This window comes from Carassius auratus, unplaced genomic scaffold, assembly GCF_003368295.1.
Source record: "Carassius auratus strain Wakin unplaced genomic scaffold, ASM336829v1 scaf_tig00215808, whole genome shotgun sequence".
Taxonomy (NCBI): Eukaryota; Metazoa; Chordata; class Actinopteri; order Cypriniformes; family Cyprinidae; genus Carassius; species Carassius auratus.
Window position 1 is genome coordinate 1054558 of NW_020528251.1, and position 15506 is coordinate 1070063.

The 15506-nt window shown below is 37.2% G+C and overlaps 1 protein-coding gene across 1 annotated transcript in view; it reads left to right on the forward strand.

The window, feature by feature from the left end:
• The first annotated feature begins 3680 nt into the window (after window positions 1-3680).
• The window catches only part of LOC113095913 (fibulin-2-like), a 47925-nt gene continuing 36099 nt past the window's right edge, over window positions 3681-15506 (forward strand). Inside the window, exons 1-2 of the mRNA XM_026261245.1 lie at window positions 3681-3781; window positions 5850-7779. Of these exons, the coding sequence (XP_026117030.1) occupies window positions 5964-7779 (1816 nt within the window). The 5' untranslated portion in view covers window positions 3681-3781; window positions 5850-5963. The remainder of the gene's footprint in view (window positions 3782-5849; window positions 7780-15506) is intronic.

Consider the following 15506-nt stretch of genomic DNA (forward strand, 5'->3'; position numbering starts at 1 on the left):
ATTAGTGTTTAAATATCCCATGAAATGGGACAATTTTCCAAACTTTCCATGCTTGCTAATGTGTGGTTTCACAGGATGTCACCAGAGCTTGCGGAATATCTTCCACAGTTATAATCGGCAAAGCACGTGCATTAACAGAATGGAAAAAATGTTATGGTTATCTGAGCGGTTCCTGTCAATGTGTTCGCATCAAACACAGGATATGTTTTTATGGTATTTATACCCTATCCTCCCTGCTGTTGCAGTACATTCAGCTGTTTTTGTCAGGATCACGGTTACCTGTCACAATGCTAAGAGAAGCACTCCAAAACACAGTAGTCTATACAGATGGAGGGTGGTGCTGATTGAGATTCCAGAACCTCCTGCTACACCCACTTCCTTTCTCTCTCCCTTTTCATTTCTCTCTGGGCTTTCTCGGTTTTTCCCACAATTTACAAGCCCTTTAACACCACTGCATCACAAAGATAACCTGCTTATTGCTAGGCCACACCAACATGTTCATCACTCCACTGGGTGGTCCCCCTGTATTATGGGACCTTCGGGTGATACCCTGTTTTTCCTGCAGGTTTTCATTGAAGAGATAAAGTAGTCAATAAGAGATCCATGTTTTAAACATTTATCATAAGTGTACAATATACATTTCTCTGCACTGAGTGCAGGGATTACAAAGAATTCATCAGGGTCACCTTTATCCATTGGTTGTCTCCCTTATAAAGTTTATAAGATCTTATAAAATTAAGATTTTTTTTTTTAGCTGTACGATAAAGCAAAAGGGAAACCTTGCAAATGCACTCTGTAAGATTATTTCCAGTTTAAGCTTTCACTCATGTTATGCTTATTGTATAATTTGCAGTGAAAACATTTTTAATACTGTAGAAAAATGCAAAATAGAAACCTTTTGTTTGTAGTCCTCAAATGCTGAGAAATAACGGTTTGGGAACACTATTTTAATTTATTGTCTTCTCTTCCAGAGGTGATCTGTATGATCTGTAAAATATTGCATAAATGGATTAATCCAGGCTCAGCAGTAGAAGCTAATAGCAGTCCCAGATGCTGTCCTCCATGCTGAACAATTGGCTTTCATGCGCATAATACACATGGGAATGACCCGTCATATTTTGAGCAGTTTGTGGTGCTGAAATGTATTTTATTTTTTTTAAATCAACCTAAAAGTCAAGGAGACAGTATGACTCTAGACCAACTTTTAATGAAAGTGCCATGTGCCCTTCTTTGAACCATTTTCTAAACCAATTCTGAGTTCAGTGTTATTCGACAACAAAACAAACTTGGTAAATGTCTTTGCACTGAATGTCCTGAATTAACTGGCACTGGATGTTGATTACAGCTTTGCATTTCAGCACATTTGCTTCAAGAATTAATCCTGCGTTAATGCGCATTTAACGGTGGACCTTTTTTTGCTCCAGTTGAGCATATCAAAACAGAGCATCTAAATGCATTTGAAAGTCTGCTAATTTCCCTGTCTCATTCATCTGCTGGAGGAGCGTAGACCTGGAAAGAGAAGTATCAATTACAAGGATCAGAGTAAATCTCATCTGTCTTTGCATCAGACAGCCTGCACTGCTCTCCTAAAGCCTGGTCATTAGAGGGGCCTCATTGGAGCCCAGGGTCAGAATCCTGATCAGGTCAGTGCCTGAGCAACATCATTTAGACCAATTCAAAGACAAAAATTCCACCACTAAAATTCCTACCAAGAGATGAATTTATGATAGCCTGCAGATAAAAGACATGGCTGTTTGAGTATACTGTTGAGGAAAATGATTTGCTTGGCTTCGAACAGTGGAAATAATGGTTTAAAAAAATGTTATGTACCCCTCAGCCCCATCAGTAAAGCTCAAGTACACCTTCAAACCTTTTGCCCTTAGTGCAAAAAGCAAAACAATAAATTGTAACAACTTATGTAAGAATGGTTTTCAGAACAATGTTCCATGAATAAACCCCATTGATTTGTTTATTCTTTAAAAAGGAGCTGGGGAAAAAAAACATGATATTTATGATTAGTTATTTTAATTCATTTAAGTTCCTAATATTTTATGTTAGTTTAACCAAAAATTGAAAACTAAATGATTTGACGTATATCCTGTGTTGGGAATCACAGGTTAAATTATTTTTTCTTCGCATTTAAATCCATAGTGTTTAAATACATGCAGGTAAATATTTTAATACCAGACTTTTCCATATAGAAAAATAATATTTGCTTTGTGTTAGATGAACTGATTGAAATGGTTTCTGGATATATGGTATTGTGCACGACCTGTAAACACTTGAGATTGGAAATATGAAGTCATATGTGCGCTATATTTGCTTGGAACAGTTTCATCTTCCTGCCTGAATTTAATGGTAAAGCTGGGAATTAAAATTGAATGTTACTGGATTTCTAAGAGGACTTTGTCGAGACTCTAGAGATACGCATATTAGATCATAAAGTTCTGAGGAATTTTTAATCAATGTGAATAATTTCACATTATTCCTGTGATGATGTCATGCAATCAGATTGTTTTGGACAGGTCTCATATGAGTATAACACGGTACTACTTCTAAAGCCAGCTGAGTGACCCGATGAGGTGACGACTAATGGGAGTATAAACTGTTATAGAATAAAATCATTGGAGGTTGCCAGGTTGTGTTGTTTCATCTAACAAAATCAGGTTCTGAATATCTTCTCTTACATTGGTTGTTTTAACATTGCATCACTGCTTATTGCATCTTCTTGGAAATCCCACTTCTGATTGATAATGAATGACTTCAGATCGCTTTGTTGCTGAAACTGAATGCTCATTAAAAGCTGTGCAGCTCAACACTGATCAAACACACTGCACAGAGAAGTAGGGCAGGCATGGTTAGGGAATGATGCATGGCAACGTGTGCTTTTATATGTATTATAAATATAAATTAATCAAATGATCAGGTGGAAGACAGACAAACTTGGGTGGGAATTTGTCTGAACGAGTATGACCCTTCTGATCCCAAGAGGTACATCCAAGTTCCGTTGAAACTTTGTAGACAGAAGACAAACTCGTCAAGATGTCGATTTCTAAATGCCCCAAAACAGGCTTGGCTTTGAAGCGGAAAAGCAATAATTTAACAAGACAAACAAAAACCAACTCCTATATGTAGTGAGTTTGGTTTGTTTGTGGTTGAATGTCTTTTATCTAAGATTAACAAGAGACACAGCCTATATTTACAGTATTAAAGAGTAATGCTAAGGTGGCTGTCCGTACTATTTACTTGGACATAGAATAAAATAAAAGCTTGTAACTAATATTTAAAAGAATAAAATGACACAAGGGATATTTAAATTGATTTATAAAAAATGTAATGAATGTATTTGTTTACATCATCAGCAGCATGATTGATTGATTGATTGCAGTTTGCGAGTCCATCCAAGTACACTTTTTATGCACAACTACATCTGTTTAATATGTATTTTAATGAAATAATTTAATTAATGTCTAAATACATGGGTAGGCTTCTGATGCATTTTCATGTTTTCAGTAAATATTATGTTATTGTGTTTAATGGTCTCAAATGATTAATCGTTGATGGTCTAATGGTTAAGGTTCTTATGTTCTTAAGTCAAGGTTGAATGAATGGGCTGCTTCAGAAAGTATGCACCGTACGTATGGAGGTCTCCGACTTTGTCCCTCCCCTTTCTTAACGCTCTCTAAGCTTCACTGTGTAGGCTTGAAAGGCAGGTTAGGTGTCTGCACCTTGTAATCTGCTTGTAACCTATGGACGCACGGAATAACATGACTCCAACGAGGTAAAAAAAAAAAAGTTTTTTAACGCTTTTCATTTTGTAAAGTCAGCAAAAGAGCGCTCCTCACGTGTATCATAAGAATCTTATACTCTGCAACCAAAAACAAGTTTAATGCTTCAATGGCAGATTTATAAAGTAGGACGACCGACTACGTTGCACATAGTTTTTAGTGCTTTTGTATTTGTTTTTATAGAACTGGTGCTGCGTTTGGTAGCCTACTTGAGCGCGCGCTTGAGGTGTCTTTCATATGCGCTTACCAGCAAATAACCGTTATTTAGTTATGCTACTACTTTAAAACAGCAATAAAGTATTATTTCGCGAATAGTTTTAAAAACAACATGACAGTGTTGGCTAGTAACCACTTTTTACCGAGTTTTGGCGAAAATTTTGGTTACTATAGTAATTTTTATAAAGAGGTAGCATAATTTTGATATAGTTTGATATCATTTTATATGCTTGGAGTACACGTAGATTTAATAATTTAATGAAAAATAATAGTTTGGTATTTATTTATGTTGTGGACACACACACACACACACACACACACACACACACATATATATATATATATATATATATATATATATATATATATATATATATACATACATACATACATACATATACATACATACACACACACACACACACACACACACACACACACACACACACACACACACACACACACACACACACACACACACACACACACACACACACACACACATATATATATATATATATATATATATATATATATATGATAGATAGATAGATAGATCTTTTACTAACCCTTGTTCCAAACCAGACTGTCTTTGTTATGTACAATAAAATAAATAAATAAAATTAAAAACTAAAGATTCACCATAAATATTAACTTTGGTAACTTTGTTAGAAATAGAGCCTGATTTATGTAATTGTTCAATAACCATAACATTGTAATGGCTTGAGTTGAGAACTAGATTAATGAACAAATCATTCAGACCACTTACTGTAGCCTTATGATGAATTTGCGATTTGAGTTAGTTACCACTCATTAACATTAACATTCAAATTTCACTTTTTGTGTCCTGCAGAACAAAGAAGTCAAATAGTAAAACAACCTAAGCTTGAATAAATAAGGACAGAATCATTTTTTGTGTTTGTTTTTTTGTGATGAACTCTCCCTTTAACTTGTCATGTTCTAGAATTAGCCAGACCAGTTTTTATAAATCAAGACTAGACCTTGCAAATGGCATGTTGGCATGTAAAAGAGACAAATGTTTTGCCCAGACTTTAAGATATTAAGGTTAATGGTGTTTTTTGGAAACAATTAAAGAAGTTCCTGTCATTTGCCGTGAAATCTACATGTTCAGGGGCTCGGGACTCCAATGGTTTTCCAAAGTAAATAGAATATGTTTCTCAGCTGCTGAATGGAAAGCAATTCAATACAAATGGCTTTTACAGTACTAGAAACAAGTCTTGTACTGCTGTAGTCTGCTGTAGTCATCGCAACTACAGAAAAACACAGCTTAGCTAAATTATTTAAAATCCCCTCTAAGTTTAACCCACAAAACACTCCATCAACTACAAAAATGGCTTTGTGTCTGCACTGAATGCTTCAAATTGAGTCCTTTCAGTTGGCTTTGCTATTTGCAAATGAGAGTTCATTATGACTTCCTTCATCATAGACCTGCACAGAGGCAAATCACAGTTGTCCCATAAATGTCAAACAAATCAGAAAAAGCAATCAAAATTAATAGAGAAGTCGAATGGTGTGGTACAGCTTTTAAGGTCCCATCAAATGGAATATTACAAATTGAATGCCGCTGAATGCACTGTTCGTGTGGCGGTCGCATAATGGAAATGAGCTTGAATGCTGGTGCTTCATGATTAAGGGGAAACTTGCTCATGAGATCAGGCTTGGACTACCCTGTGATTTTAAAATGTGGGATGGTCTTAGAAGGGTGAGCTCAACTGTGAAGCCAGATGTTGGCTTTTACATACTTACTTTGGGCTGGCTGGAAGAACTCCACAGGAAATTTTCAGAGTGCTCTCTAACTTCCATCCCTCTCTCTCTTCATTCAAGGTTTCACTGACTGCTTGCAGTTCACAAGAGGAGAACAGACTGTTTGGGATCTGGAGAGGTTGGAGTGTACTGGAGACATTTATCGGCTATTGACACACCAGGCACCAAGTCAAAATGGCCCGTGGCCTCTTGAACTTGGTGTTTTTGCTGAGTGTAACTGGCTGCCTTTGTCAAAGGGATTGCACTGGTGTAAATTGCCCTGAATTGCATAACTGCATCGAAGAGGTTTTGGACACCGGAGCGTGTTGCGCTACCTGCATGCAAACGGGCTGCATGTGCGAGGGTTACCAGTATTACGACTGCATCAGTGCTGGCTTTAGAACCGGCAAGGTTCCAGAAGGCGAGTCGTACTATGTGGACTTTGGGAGTACTGAATGCTCCTGCCCACAAGGAGGTGGACGGATCAGCTGCCATTTTATTCCATGCCCTGAGCTTCCAGTCAACTGTATAGAATTGTCTGAACCGTCAGATGGGTGCATACAGTGCGAGCGAATTGGATGCGTTCACGAGGAGCAAAAGTACGATGCTGGACACTCATTCCAAATTGACCCTTGCCAAGTATGCCACTGCCCAAATGAAGGAGGGAACCTAATGTGCTATCCGATTCCAAACTGTGACCCAAATCGCACTTCAGAACCCATGCTGACCATGACAGCTGTGGAAAGCACATCAGAGAGACGCAACCGAGACCCTATGCGACAAATTGTTAACCATCAAGACTCTAGAGGTCATTTTAACAAACACTTTCCTTTACACCGTGATAGCAATCTTCCTTTTAAGCTACGTATGAGAAACGTAGATGAGAAGGAAGAGGATGACGAAGACTATGATTATCCACCCACTGATTCCTTAGCTCTATCTCTGCATGATTTTGATGCTCCCACGGAGTCATCCATCATCCCTGTATCTCGTTCAGATAATTTCACCCCCCGCCAGGGCATGCACAGGGGAGCCAAGCAAGAGCTGAGGGAGATGTTTGGTATTCATAAGTCCACAACAGACAGGCCGCAGCTTCCTTTCCATAAGGAAAGTACTGACAGGATGAGAGTCGGCATTCACAACGACAAAGCAAAAAATGAGCTGTTCAGCCCTCTGAAATATGAAACAGATCGTGAACGATTCATCCGTCCTGTAGAAACTACAAACAGAGTGGGATTCTCAACAGACAGAGATACCACAGAGATACAGAGCTTTAGTCTTTATAAAGACAACTCCAATCAAGAGGCCCAAATAGATGATGAACAGCTTGAATTTCCTTTAGAAACTACTGATGGGGATACATATACCTCACAGGATGACAACACAAACAGTGAAACGGTTACTGGCTCTCCGGTGACTGTTGAGCAAACCACATCTCCGCTTTGGGAAACCACAACTTCATTGCAGACCATTTGGGATGGTGTATCAGAGAGTCAAATCCATTCACATCACATACACCCCCACACTGTGGAAACGGACAGCTCCATAGAAGAAGAAACAATCACAAGAGGTTCTAGTAAGGAAAAACTAGCTGTTTTGAATTCTACCACTAGCATTGATGGTATTCAGTATCAGCATATCCTAAGTATTCAAAGTCCATTTAAGCAAAGTGTGACCATCCCTACCGAAACTTTAACAGAACATGGAAAACTTGAAGAGGAACACAAAAGACATTCAGTGGACCACAAAGAACCTTCTGTAGACCACAAACAACATCCTGCTGAACACATAAAACACCTTGAGCGACAAAAACCTGAAGCAGAACATGTGCAGATTTTAGGAAAACACAACACTGAGCTTGAAAGGAAACATCAGTGGCAGTTGTTCTCTCCAGTTAAATTTAGTCCAACCAGCCCACCTTCAAACAAACAGTCGCACAGTCTGTTTAACTTCAGAGAGGAGGAGGAAGAGGCAGACAACACCCTCAGATCTCATTCTAGGATGGAGGAGGGTGAGTTAACAAGCAGTTGCTTGTCATTTATTCAGTGTTCAAGTGCTGAACTGTTTACCAAAGAGTTTTACTGCATAATTAATGCTAATGTGATTAATAGTTGACATTCACCTGGTACAATAAACTCTTATTTTGAGTGCTTGGCGACTTGCCATAGACAATCCCAGCTGTGTAAAGACGACTGTAATACATTGCCAGGGAATACACCGGGCCTTGCACCCTGTAGTATGGCAAGACAAAACAAACAGGCCCCTCTTGAGATGCTTAAGGTGGCTTGTTTTCACAGATCACATGGCAGGTTACCAATTAAAGTATTTCTGGTATCACACAGTGCTTAGGAAAACTGTTTGCTGTCATGTTTGATTTCAACGTGTAAATGTAGGGACTCTTGCTAGTCTCAGGAATTGTGAGCTGGAGCATAAATATTCAACTCAGGGGGTCCGTCTGGATTGTGAAGCCGAACGCCGCACCCGCTGGGAACATCCTCCTGGCTCAGTCATCATATTCGCTCACACACCACCTAACACCCGTGTGTCGTTTAGCTCGCTCTAAGATTCAATTAGCAGAAAACATTGCTAACTATAAACACACCATTGACTGGAAAATGGCTTGTGACTTTGAACCAAAAGGTGTTTATAGGTTTTGTCTGCATAATTCATCTTGACTTGTACTGGAACAGAAATATTTAATTGGGCTTTCGAATGAGGCACCAAGGTAACTTAATATGTTCCCAGTGCCTACTAAAATATCGCCTGACGAAATCGCTGACTTCAGATTTTTTATAAGTTCAGATGGCGAGTCTGATAATAATAATATATTGTACTATGAAAATAAGTCCACTACAGTGTTTGGGGTGAATATGACTAAACCTGTCAAGAACAAGCCCAGGTCATATTTCATTGCTAAATTAAAAGGAAGAGACGTTTTTAGCCGTTATATTATTAAATATTGTAACATATATTACAGATGTATTATATAAATTGTAAGTAAGTATTTATACATGTTTTATTTTGGTATTTCTTTTAGTACCTTTAAATGCTTATGTTTCTGTATTATAATGAAGAGCATCACCACTGAATTGTAAAACATCCGGAAGAATTAAATGTTGGATTGACCTGAACATGTTTTTACGAGATTCACCCATATAGAGTTTTCAATTTTGCTCAAAAGGTTTTATGAAATGATGAACTGTTCAATGTAAAACTGATAGATGTAACCTTTTGAATAGCACAGAATAACTCAGTCCGTTATTGTTTCTTATTGTCTAGTTACTGTTTGGCTGCCAAGATCAGACTGTTTTGTCTTGTGCAGATTTCATTGTTTAGGCAAGGTCACAGCTTGTCTCTGCAAGATAAGTGCTATTTTTGTTGTGACCAAGACAAGATGCTCTAAAATAAAGCTGGTAAAGCTCTGTCAAGTGGATTCCCTGATAATAGTAAAGAGTTAAATCTCCGACTGGAATGGTCAGTCCAGATCGTTGTGATAAAGCTACTTCAACCAAAAGTCAACATTGCACTATTAGTTAGATAAGGAGAGGAATTAGTTATCTTGCAAGATTCCAGTTGGCCATTGCTCAAAATAAGCAGCTCTCACAGGATAGAAACACTTGGAGCTCTCAACAGTTTGACTTTCTGCATTGCATGAGTATTATAATCAGGAAAAGTGGATGCATACTGTACTGATATTATGTTTGGCAGGAAAGCAGTTTAGCGTTTTGCACATACAGGCGTGACCAACATGAGCACTAAATTTAAAGTCAGAAGTTCAGGGATAGCAGCCTTGACTGTTTGCATTGCATGATGCATCTCACCTGCCCATCATGAATGTCTGACATCGAGATAAGCATCGTCCAATGGGAAACTTGTCATGTGAGACCAAATGTGGATATGTTTTTTGTGTGTGTTTGTGGCAAAAAAAAGAAAAAAAGCCTGAAAAGATTTCTTTAGCCACATTAAGAATCCAAAATATGGCTAAATAGGCATTTAAAGTGAAATCACAGTACAGGGAGGGGAGATGAAAATGCATATCTGAGGGCTCATCGACTGTCTGCCTTCAAGTTTTATTGTTCAGTTTCTCCTTGAACCAAGGCAGTTATTAAAGGTGAGTATTTGATGTCATTCCAGCTATAATATCTAAACCATTTTTATTTTGAAAGTCTTAGGATTTGTGTTCTCTTGCTCTAAGATTGTGATCCAATACGAGCATATGCTAATCACATGAAGGCACTATATTAAACAGACTGTAGCTTTCAGAAAATGATTGAAAAGGAAATTTGTGGAGGAAATCAGGAACATGTGTCAAAATCAAGCTACAAGAAAGTGTTCTCTTATTTGCTTGGGATAAAAAGGTGCTAGTGCTAATATGTCTTTATGTGCATGTGGTGCTTTGCTTTAGTGAGCTCTTTGCTGATATCCTTTTTTTCGTCTTATTGTTTCCTGCCAGCAGTAATGCAGTGATTTGTGATCCTGTCTTCTCCTCATTCAAATGCATCTAGGCTCTGCTCACATTTAAGAATTAAGGAGACTCAGAGCCACACAGAGATAATGATAAAGACAGGACTCAGGAGATTTATGTTTACCCTCAAGGCTGGAACTTACTGCAGGAAGTCAGGCCTTCATTTAAGTTTCTGCACAGATTTGTTATAGGCTACAGTCTCATAAGGACAGCTGTGGGAAAGTCGTGACCTAATGGTTAGAGAGTTTGCCTCCTAACTCTAAGGTTGTGGGTTCGAGTCTGATGCCAGAAAGATTTTGTGGAGAAACAGAGTATGTGTGAGACGTCAATAGATTTGGTGATTTCTGAGATGAATGGCCTCTGTGATTTAGTCAGAGTCCAAAATATATGGAATCTAACAAACAGATTATTAATGTATGCTTTCTGCATCCTTGAAAATATGAGTTTGTTTGTGCTAAGATAAATGGCAGTGATCCTCATGCATATGGTGTTAAAATGCACATTAATTTGAATCTTGTCTGTCGACGATTAGCTCTTACACTCATTTATGAATAAGATATCTACTAGGTTCCTTCTGTCCATAATACATGCTGATCCAGATTCAGAATATATTATATGTCTTAATATTTTAGAGATTACAGTGATTTTGTTTTTTTGAAAATGAGAAGACACTCATAGAAAAATAAACAGGTTACATTTTATTATTGTTTAGCATCACGAGACACAAAAGACTAGAGTAATGGCTGTTGAAAATTCAGCTTTGCATCACAGGAATAAATTACATTTCAAATATATGGAAATATAAGATAGTGGCCCCAAATTATAGGTATCAGTGCCCCTACCAGGTCGTTTGAATACTAATAATGCATTAATATTTAAATCATATGTTGATATGGTTGTGGTCATATGCTAATGTAGTGACATCATCACTGTGACACCTTATGAATGGTTCATGTTTGCAGCAAGATTCAAGATTCAATATTTTATTTGTCACGTAAAAGTTAGACTAACAAGCAGTGAATGTAGGACAAACAGTGAAAGTAGCATAGAAAACCCATAGAAATGCATGCTCTTATTGTGCTTATAGCTCAATGGCTGTTGAGGAATGTAGATGAGATGAGGTAAACAATATGTCTACAGACATGAAAGATCAATCATCTGACATCTAGGACACACACAAGGTAGTGTGTCTGTCCGAGGAACTCTGATGGAGGAGAGCTTGGAGATTAAATGTCCAACAGCATCACCTGAAACATCAGCACAGCCCAAAATCACACAAGAAATCACTGTGAGAGTCAGTGGATGTCAATCACAGGTTTAGTGTGATCACGTTTCTTGTTTGTGATTAATATTACAGGAGTGTCAGAGTCTGTTGTGGAGTAGGTTTTTCTCTTCAGTCTTTTTGGTCTGTATATAAAAGATTGAACTGAATGTGAGATTGCTTCTTAGTTTTTTTTTAGGACAGGTCTGGGACCAGACGGTCATGCTGAAAGAGCTGGAAAATACAAGTTGATCAAAGGTGTGTCACATCCCCTAACACAGTCCATGTTCTTGAAAGTGTATATCTTCTAAAAGTTAATTTTGTCAAGTAAACAACTGCATAGCCTCAACAGAAACAAAATAACTAAAAGCCTTAAAACTCCACTTTAATCCAATGAAAAACTATCTGACATTACAGCACAGAGATTTTATCAGAAAATTACAAGCTATATAGTCTTTTGTAATTGGCATGGGTTTTCTATATCAGTATGGTATGAAAGGAAGAAAAAAACGTTCAGGGCCTTTGGAGTTAGGAGAAATATGAGATGTCCTATTAAACCCTTTCCTTATGCCTAGCATGACAGGATGATTTGAAGTCACCGTGAGAATACATCATTCCACAGAATGGTTGAAAAGGTCCAGTTATTGCTTTTAGGAGCCAGGCGACTGGGTGCTGCTCTCAGCAGAAGTGATTTCTCAAATCCCATAGGCCCACAATGTCTCAGAAAACACTGCAATTACCAAGAATCATCCATACGTTTACAACCGTTCTTGCTTAACCGAAGGTCTCCATCACACATTTTCATTTCAAGTGCATGTTTATGCACCAGCATGATGAAACGGACCAGTCATGTGCTTCTGCTCATGTAGCCCTTTCTATAGGAAATATGAGTAGGATGGTGTGTTTGGGTTTTTGCCAATGTGTCTGATGGTTTTACTGTCCTTGAGAAATGGCCCTTTATTCTCACTGCACCTTTGGTTTTTTTGTTCCTCCTGATATATGCGAGTTGGAGCAGTAATTCTCTCTTCCGAGCTGACAGAGTAGAAAAGCTGCCATGACTCCTTCCGAAAGCAAAAAATGTCAAAACAGCCTATGAAGCAGGGCATTTAAAATACGAGCCCCATATGAGGTTTTTTTATTTGGGGTGGTGAATAATAGCAATTTTTTTATGCCAATTTCAGGCACATTCACACTAAAGTTTTACCTGTTTTTGTCAGTGCCGTTTCTGCTTTATTTACATTTTTTAGCTTATCTGGAAATGCAGTTGGACAACCATGCTCGGGGCTTTCCTCCTTTTGTTTAGTTTTTCATTTCACCTTATTTATTTTTTTTCTGTTCTGCATATTTTCTCTAAAAAGCAGGCCATCATGGATAGCCATTTGCAATTATTTTGAGTTTGACATAAGTGAAACGTCTGTTTTGGAAAATCACTCATGGGCTGCTTAAATGCCTCAAGAAATCAACATAGGGAGTTGATTGTATTTTGAATAGCAATTAAGAAAGGGATCTCAATGTGGAACAATGGTGCTCTTAGCAAGCATTTATCTTTTTAACAATCAATAACCTAGGTTTTTTTGTATTATTATTAAATAAGAGTTTAGATAAAAGCGGCTGACATTATACTCTCAGCATCTCAAGATAATGATGCAGTATAATTGTGTTAGCTCATAAAAGGCTCTCAATAAAAAGAACTAAGATTCTGGCTGACCCTAGTCTATAGATCTCTTACTCAGCTAGTAAGTGCAGTTGACTCAATGAAAAAAATAAAGGTGTATGGGGGGGGATCTGATTTATATTGTGTGTCACTATTCCTTTACAAGTAGCTAATCTGTCCTGCAAAAGCATAACAGTGACTAAATCTGTTGTGTTGGATTGCCAGTTTCTTTGTTGAATTAACCCTGTGTGGATTATTACAGACTCATGAACTCTCACCTTCATCTTTGTGTGTTTTTGTACACAGCTCATCGTGACAATGGGGAATAAATAATGTCATTTTTTGGGTGAAGTTATGGACACATTGCAATGTCTTTGCAGAAATGTATCCAAACTAGTAAATATTGTATAGTGCAGGTTTTTTGTGGAGGTTTCATAGTTATGACATTATTTAGGCTATTGATTTGTCCAGATCTAATCATTTTATTGGATGTTGCGTTTCTGGCAGGCGGAGCACTGCTTTATACAGTAATCATTCCCAGGAAATGAAGAAATTATTGGTTAAAGATTCAGATGATGACAGTAATGTAATTCCATCTGGTGAGTCATAACACTGCTTGTGTAAATGAGATGATCTGCCTTATTATAGAACTGATTTTCTCTACTTGTTATTAGTATATGCTTACTTTAAAAAAAAAAAGTATATATGTTATTTATTTTTAAGTAATATCTATGATATTTATTTGTTATTTTATTATAACAAATTACACAATAATTATAATATTTTAAATTATACATCTATCATTTTTTAGTATAGATTAAACTATTTATATTTTAAATAACATTTATTATACAATATTGATTTAAAATATTGTAATATACTTTTTTTCATTGGATGATAAAATAGGTAAAAACGTTGTTATTTTAAATGTATTAAATAATATTTATTTAGATAATATTATTATAGACGTAATACTTTGACCACCTACAATTGCAAAAATCACATACAACACTAGCAGTTCTGTTTAAGGGTTTTATATCTCAAATTTTGTTCATTCTTTTAATAATTCAGTTTATTACTGCGCAGTGTGCAGAAACCATTTGAGTGATGTTACAATGATATCGGTTAGCAGAATAGGAAATGACTTGACCTGGAATGCAAGTGCTGGAATGCAGGACTCCAGTCTAAATCCTCTTTGTGCTCCTTCACATTAGCAGAAATGCACAATTCTCTGACACATGCCAGCTATGCCTCAGCCTCTTTCCTGGATGTTCCTTTGTATGCAAAAGCATGTTGACGTGTTCCTGAGAGTGATAGATTACCAGACAAGAACAACTGGATGGAGTATGGAGAACTGGATGGAGATGCAGGTCACTGCAAGAGATTAGACTTGTTAAACAAAGAGACTTTTTATCTAGAGTTTTACCAACAAAGCCCGGGAGTTCATTGTTCCAGGAAATGCATTATGCATCTAAAGGCTTTTAGTACAGTTATCAAAGGATGACTTCTACAGATCAATGATGGGAGGAGGAGATGTTGAATTTAATAGAGCTGATTGCTGTTATATACATGAGTTTACACCTATTATTTACACATAAGAGTTAACATGAACAAAGAGCTCTATAATTACTCAAATAACAAGGTTTACTCAAGGCTTACTTGTTTTACATTTATTTTTGCTTATAGGGGAATTTAGAGGTGACTTTTTTGCTTTTCACAGGCTAGAGTAAAATAATAAGGAATGTGTATATAGCTCAGAGGTATAAGATCAAGTATGAAGCGTCATTTGCCATTACGAGTGCGTCAGTTATTATAATGATGGAATAGAAAGGGACATCCAGAAGATGTCATGGTATTGGTTTTGCATTATGTCCATGTCTAATTTCCAAGGCAAGCCATTTTATGTTCTTTTTTCTCAAACCTATTTGTGCAGTGCGTTTCCATTTACTTGATATAGAAAAACAAAAAAAATGAAGACCACATTCATGTGAGAATGTGAGAATAAGTCTACTAATTTAGAAGAAATCAATTTTCAGTCATGAGCGGAGAGCAGCTCGGCATGCTCGCTTAACATTGAAAAGCTTCAGGCACTTATTCAAAACGCTGAGTTCATAGATATTGTTTATTATAAAACAGAGTATGCTGCATATTTAGAAGTACATGGGAAAATGTACATTTGGGGCCCTGTGTTGAAATGCAGCCAGAAATCAGAGTGCTCGGATTTTAAATTGTGTCCCCTGTGAAGTGACAATTTTGTCATAAGTCCCAGTGTATGCAGTGATGGTTTTGGAAAGCCATAATTTAGATTTTAGGACGTCTTGGAGATTTTATATGTATCTCCAGTACCCTGTTGGTTTG